The 6,000-nt window shown below is 37.9% G+C and overlaps 1 protein-coding gene across 2 annotated transcripts in view; it reads right to left on the reverse strand.

The window, feature by feature from the left end:
• LOC131221793 (cysteine-rich receptor-like protein kinase 10) overlaps positions 1–5,123 on the reverse strand; it is a 28,838-nt gene extending 23,715 nt beyond the window's left edge. Inside the window, exons 1-2 of one of the 2 annotated variants that reach the window (XM_058217094.1) lie at positions 3,638–5,123; positions 195–329 (exon numbers count right to left, since the gene is read on the reverse strand). In XM_058217094.1, the coding sequence (XP_058073077.1) occupies positions 195–329; positions 3,638–4,901 (1,399 nt within the window). In that variant the 5' untranslated portion in view covers positions 4,902–5,123. Of the gene's footprint in view, positions 1–194; positions 330–3,637 lie in introns of those variants that run through there. The other variant, XM_058217095.1, reaches the window with a different exon arrangement.
• Positions 5,124–6,000: the final 877 nt, after the last annotated feature.

The following is a 6,000-nucleotide window of genomic DNA, read 5'->3' on the forward strand; positions in this document are numbered from 1 at the left end:
TAGCCAACCTAATTGGACATCCAGTCAAGATTTTAGGTTTTTGAACTATAATTTGTGCATGATGGTAATCAATTTAGATCAGATGTGCACATTGTGCATCAGGAACTCAGCCAACATCAAACTTATGCCATAACTTCTAACACCAATATGATCATTTAACAACAGATATAAGTTAAAAGGCATGCTAAAGCTACCATGTTTCTTGAGTCTACTCCACCAAAAATAGCCACAAGTGCCTATAAGAAGCATCCCCCCAGCAGCACATGATAGTAGAATTGCAAGAACACGTCCCCTCCTGTTAGATGAGCCGGTTCCCTGGCCATTCACACCTGCATATAAAAGAGTAAAAATAAATCTACTCCCTTTATAAATGAGCCACGCTGGGTTATCTTGTTCAGGTACGCTGCCTCATGTTCACTTTTGGAGCTCAAAAATCATGACAATCTAGAATTCAAATAGAGCACACCCTAGGAAGAAGTTATGATTTGATACTCACCAATACTTCTGTGTAGAGCCCACTAGGATGTTTATATGACATCAAATCCATTCATGTGATGTGCTTCACCAATACTAAAGAATTATGTAGAAAATCACAGTATTTAAGAACTTAGATGGGCAGTAATACATAAATTTAGAAGTTTTTAGGTATAAATTTATTGGCAGCCAATGTAGAGCAGGCTGCAAACTTATTCTTCGCCCAGATGGAACGAAAAAGCTTTAACAAAAGCAGATATAATTCATCATATCTGCTTCCAGTCTTACGTGGGCCATGATGTAACTGGGCCTAGGCATTATAAGATTACTAAAAAATAAAAATAATAATAATAATAATAATAATAATAATAAAATCATTCTGGAATCAGAAAATTGTCCTTCAAAGCGTAAATCGTAAATTAAATTAATCATAACTTTTTTATTGTAATGAGTTACGGGATGCACGACCTATGAACTTAATTGAAATTTTATTTTGGGGCTAAGTGTCATTGTTCTGCTTTACAAGAAAATGATTCATTCCTACTCAAGTTTTTCGTTTTGGAAAAACTTACCATTTTTAGCAAGTTTAGGTCGGACTTAACTTTTTATTCCTAGAATTTTAGTATTTGGTGTTTTATTAGAGTTTGCTTCTTATCAGGGCATGAAACGTAGGTTAAAGAGATCCTCAAAACGTACTCCATCCACGCTACAAAGGATCTAACTAATGGCCTGGATTGACTAACCATGGACCCAAATTGTCAGAATTGAAAACACGTGTATGCCATGGGCAAGTGTGGCGTAATCCTTCCAAACAAAAAATGATATATAATTTAATCCCTCGCGAGATGCAATAATGCAGTTGTGGGCCCAATCTTTTCTCACATGTAAGCATGAGGTTTGCATACCTGGCTAAGAGAAGGGAATGCTACAATAGAGCATGCAACACCTGATAAAGGTATGGTACCCAACGGATGCGGATTCCGATTTTGCAAATAATGGAACCACCAACGTCCATAGATCTGTCACTATAGGGCTCTCCATGGTATATGGGTTTTTAAAATGAAGTGATGTAGAGTGGGTCGCAAATGATTTCATGGCCAAGATGGACCAAAAAAGGCCCTATCAGAGGCAAAAGTGATCTAGACCGTTAGAACTTTAAAACGAATATATCTCGCAAACCAAAATGAATTATCCGACGTGCCATATATGACTTTGGATAGGACAAGCTACTTTAGCGACCCAGCCCCACTATACCATATTGCGCAAGCCGAATTTACGAGATTCCATCATATCGATGGTCGAATTTCCATTTCATTTTCGTTTTTGCTATTTATAGTAAGTTTTAGTTTAATTATAACTCTTCATCCCTTGGGCTTTAGAAGTTGCGTTCCACATGAAATGTGCTTAGAATAATTAGGGGAATCACATGGTTGAGCCAGATAGGTATGATACTATTTTTGGCTGAAAACAATGATGACCAGTAGGAATCACAACCATTTATAAATAGTAAGTTTACTATTAATAGTAAGTCACGATTTCTAGGAGTTTTAGTTGTAATTTAATTCCAAAACTTCTTTTAAGGTTTAGTATCCCTATTTAAAGGGTTGTAAATTCATTTATTTCGATTACCAATCAATTTATGAATTTCTAAAAATTAATTCTATTTTCATTTTTTCCTCGTAGATTTGAGATTCCATCATATTGATGATTGAATTTCTATTTCATTTTCCTTCTATCTTTAGTAAGTTTTAGTTTAATTATAACTCTTCATCCGTTGGGCTTTAGAAGTTGCTTTCCACATGAAAAGTGCTCAGAATAATTAGAGGAATCACATGGTTGAGGCAGAGAGGGCACATACTATTTTTGGCCAAACACCCTGATGACTAGTAGGAATTACAACTATTTATAAATAGTAAGTTTTCTATTTATAGTAAGTCGCGATTTCTAGGAGTTTTAGTAGTTTAATTCCAAAACTTCTTTCAAGGTTTATTATCCCTATTTAAAGGGTTATAAATTCATTTATTTCGATTACCAATTTATTTATGAATTTCTAAAAATTATTTCTATTTTCTTCTTTTCCTCGTGGATTTGATTATCTTTGTGAGGAGCTCGGTGGATTCGGAGTAGCTCGACCCAGCATGTTCATCCTTGCATCATGAAGCAAATCCAAATCTAAGGTGGACCACAACACAAGAAACACTAGTGACTAAATACCCATCATTAAAAACTTCTAGTGGCCACAAAAGTTTAGGATCAAATTGTTAAACTTCTTGGGGACCGCTAAAATTTTAATGGTGGGTGTTCAATGTACTAATCCACGTGAGATTTGGATCTTCTTCATTTTTGGCTCATGCCCTAAAATGAGGTGGTAAAACAGATGGACAGCGTGGATATAAAACACATTGGAACACGATCACAGTGGGCCCCCCAGTCACGGACCACCGAGTCCACGTCCCCAGAATTCGATACAATGGGACCTTTGGCAATTGATTGAAGTCCTTTTCAATGAAGCGGACTGTACATGATGACTTCATCATGAATGAAGATTAGAAAGAGAAAAAAAAAAAAACGTAAAAACGAACTTGTAAATTAAAATATTTCAATGCCAAAGGTAAAGCCCCGTTGTTTAATAATGCACTGCGCATAACCTCATACCTCAAATCAACGTCATAGGTGGTTTCATTTTACAGCTTCCATATTAGGACCTAGTTCTCACACACGATGGCAAACGTGTCAAAGAGCGGACCATTCACTAGGCAGCGGACATCATTATCATGCCATACAGAATAACATGTATCATCGTCAAGTGAGACATGCATACTTTGAATTTGGACCCTTAAAACTTTTCTTTACTACCTATTATTATTGTACAAATTTGACTTGCCTGATCAAGATGAGGTAACAGGCCTATATTTCAAATCCAACGCTGACATGGTGCCAAAAATAATAATAATAATAATAATAATAAATAAAAATAAAACTTAATAATAATAAATTTGCACACAAGGGTCAGGATCAAAGAATGATTTTGGCATCATGGCCCATCCAAAATAGCACGCACCAGATGCACTGTTCCATTCTATGGTCTACTGTTTATGCTTCTAAGCCAAATCATATCCGATTATCCAACCAAGAAAATAAAATTAGAGAGAAACAAACATACCTAGCTCAGAACTGGCAAGACGCAGGTAGAGATCGACGGTATTTTTTGTATTCTCCACAAGATCAATCAAATCCCGAACCCAAATCAAACATTTCCAGGATAACCGGCCGACATTCCTATAAGCATAAGCTGTACAAGAACAATTTCTAAAGCATCCCATTTCACAATCTCTTAAACTAACATTTCCCAATGATATAGAAAAATCAGGCAATTTCATCCCTGCCAACTTCAGGAACCCATCTTCATTCCCACATTCAAATGGCTTTCGCCTCACACAACCGCCAGACCAATTCCCTGAATCCCAGTCTTTCCATATCCTGGGCTCGAATCCTTGCAAACACTTGCAGGTAAACGGTGAGGTACTGTTGTCACAGCTAGCATATGGACCGCATCGACTATACAAATCACATTCATCTGTCGGTGAGGAATACAAAACAGCCCACGCTTTCGAATCCGCCCGCCACGACTGCAGCTGTAGCTGCCCTGTTGGAGTTAACACATACCTTACCATGAAAGAATTATCTGAGAGAGCGACCATGATAGAAATTTCATCGTGGGTTTCCGCAATGGTACTGTAACCTACATAGTTTCGGTCCACCTCAGGCATATCAGCACCTGCTACCTGTTGCCATACGTTGCCCCTCACGTACACACCTAGCCCATTCCTTATGATAAGCTGCCGAGGTGTGTGAGGATCAATACCTATAGAATAAGAGCCGTTGGCTGGGTCATTTACATCTTTCCACGACCTGAGATGTATGCTTTTTCCAGTTTGTATATTCAATGACAATCTCATGCCAGGGATAAACGAGCTGGATGGGTTGTTGAAGCTTTGCCACACGATCATCTGATTAGTTTGACTCAAAACAAGATTTCCATTATCCCTGAGTACCGCAACGGTATTGTTTTTGAGGCTGACTGAAACATTGGATGACCAGAGAATGTTTCTATCTCCATCCAAGACGATGAGATTTCCATCATTGGCAATTGTAAGAACTCCAGCAGTGGAATTGGTAAGTGGGTAATCTTTGTTGGCCACCCATATAACTGTCTGATCAGGAATCTTGTTGTACCAAATCCCAACATAGCGTTTGGTAGAATTACTGGGACTGAAGAAGCCTAATGCGAAGACATCGTTGGAAGAGGTTATCGTCTGGTTTGCACCGACAGATTGGCCCATGGTGATCCTGTCCTCCCCGGTGCAAGTTAGCAGATGAAGAGATGATAAGATGAGACCTAAAATTGAGAAAAAAGACCACTCCATGGAAGAACTTCTTGTGCCTGGTACAGATTCTTTGCTAAGCTCTCTTCCCTTTGAATGAAATGGTATGAAGACTTTTGGACAAAATGATATTCGCTATTGGAATTAATACCCCTTTCTTTGAACATCACCAACCACTGAAACTAAATTCAGGAAAAGTATAGGATCCGGGCACGGGTATAAACTGGTCTACTCGGGTTGGGTGTAGAGGAGTTCAAGACCCGACCATTTAAATATCAGGTCTAGATTTCAGCTCTAGACTCGTTGTTTAAAAACCAAAAACTTAACTCAATATTCATGCGGGCCAAATCTACCCAAAGACTCGACCTGATAGTTAATAAATATAATTAAAACTTCTAGTGATAGTAAGAAATATCTAAAATTATGGCATATTATATGAGAATTTAAAATAAAATAAAAAAATCAAAATAATAGAGATTAGTTATGCTTAGCTTATTGGTGGAGAGAGAGAGAGAGAGAGAGAGAGAGAGAGAGAGAGAGAGAGAGAGAGAGAGAGAGAGAGAGAGAGAGAGAGAGAGAGAGAGAGAGAGAGAGAGAGAGAGTGTGTGTGTGTGTGTGTGTGTGTGATAAATAGAGGTCATGAATTTCATTCCAGCTTCATACCACGACTGACTCGGCAAGGTCTCCACAAGTCATTTCGAGTCGACTCAACAACTCTCCCCAAGTCGGTGCAAGAACAGAGATTCCTAAAGACAGCTCAAAGCCTCAGTGAGTCAACCTGGCCGAGTTTCAAGTAGAGTTAGTGAGTTTTAGAACTATGACTAGAACCCTAGCAACTTGAGAAGGGGTAATTTTGAAAGCAATTTTTTTATAAAAGAATTTACGAAGTGTATTCCATATGAACCATTAAATCAGACCATGTCGCTGGAAAAAAAAAAAAAAAAAAATCAATGAAAAATCACATAGTGCTTTTCAAATTCAGCGTTAACAAAGAACACTTAACACGGAACATTTTCTCTATACTGCATTAAGTAATAATTTTCAGAGTTAAGAAATAGACCCTAAGTGATTATAGACCCTACCAATTCCAGGTTTGGGTCCAATGAAAGTGCAGTTAGTCTGATAAGGGACGGATCTGATT

Source organism: Magnolia sinica, chromosome 12 (genome assembly GCF_029962835.1).
Source record: "Magnolia sinica isolate HGM2019 chromosome 12, MsV1, whole genome shotgun sequence".
Classification (NCBI taxonomy): domain Eukaryota; kingdom Viridiplantae; phylum Streptophyta; class Magnoliopsida; order Magnoliales; family Magnoliaceae; genus Magnolia; species Magnolia sinica.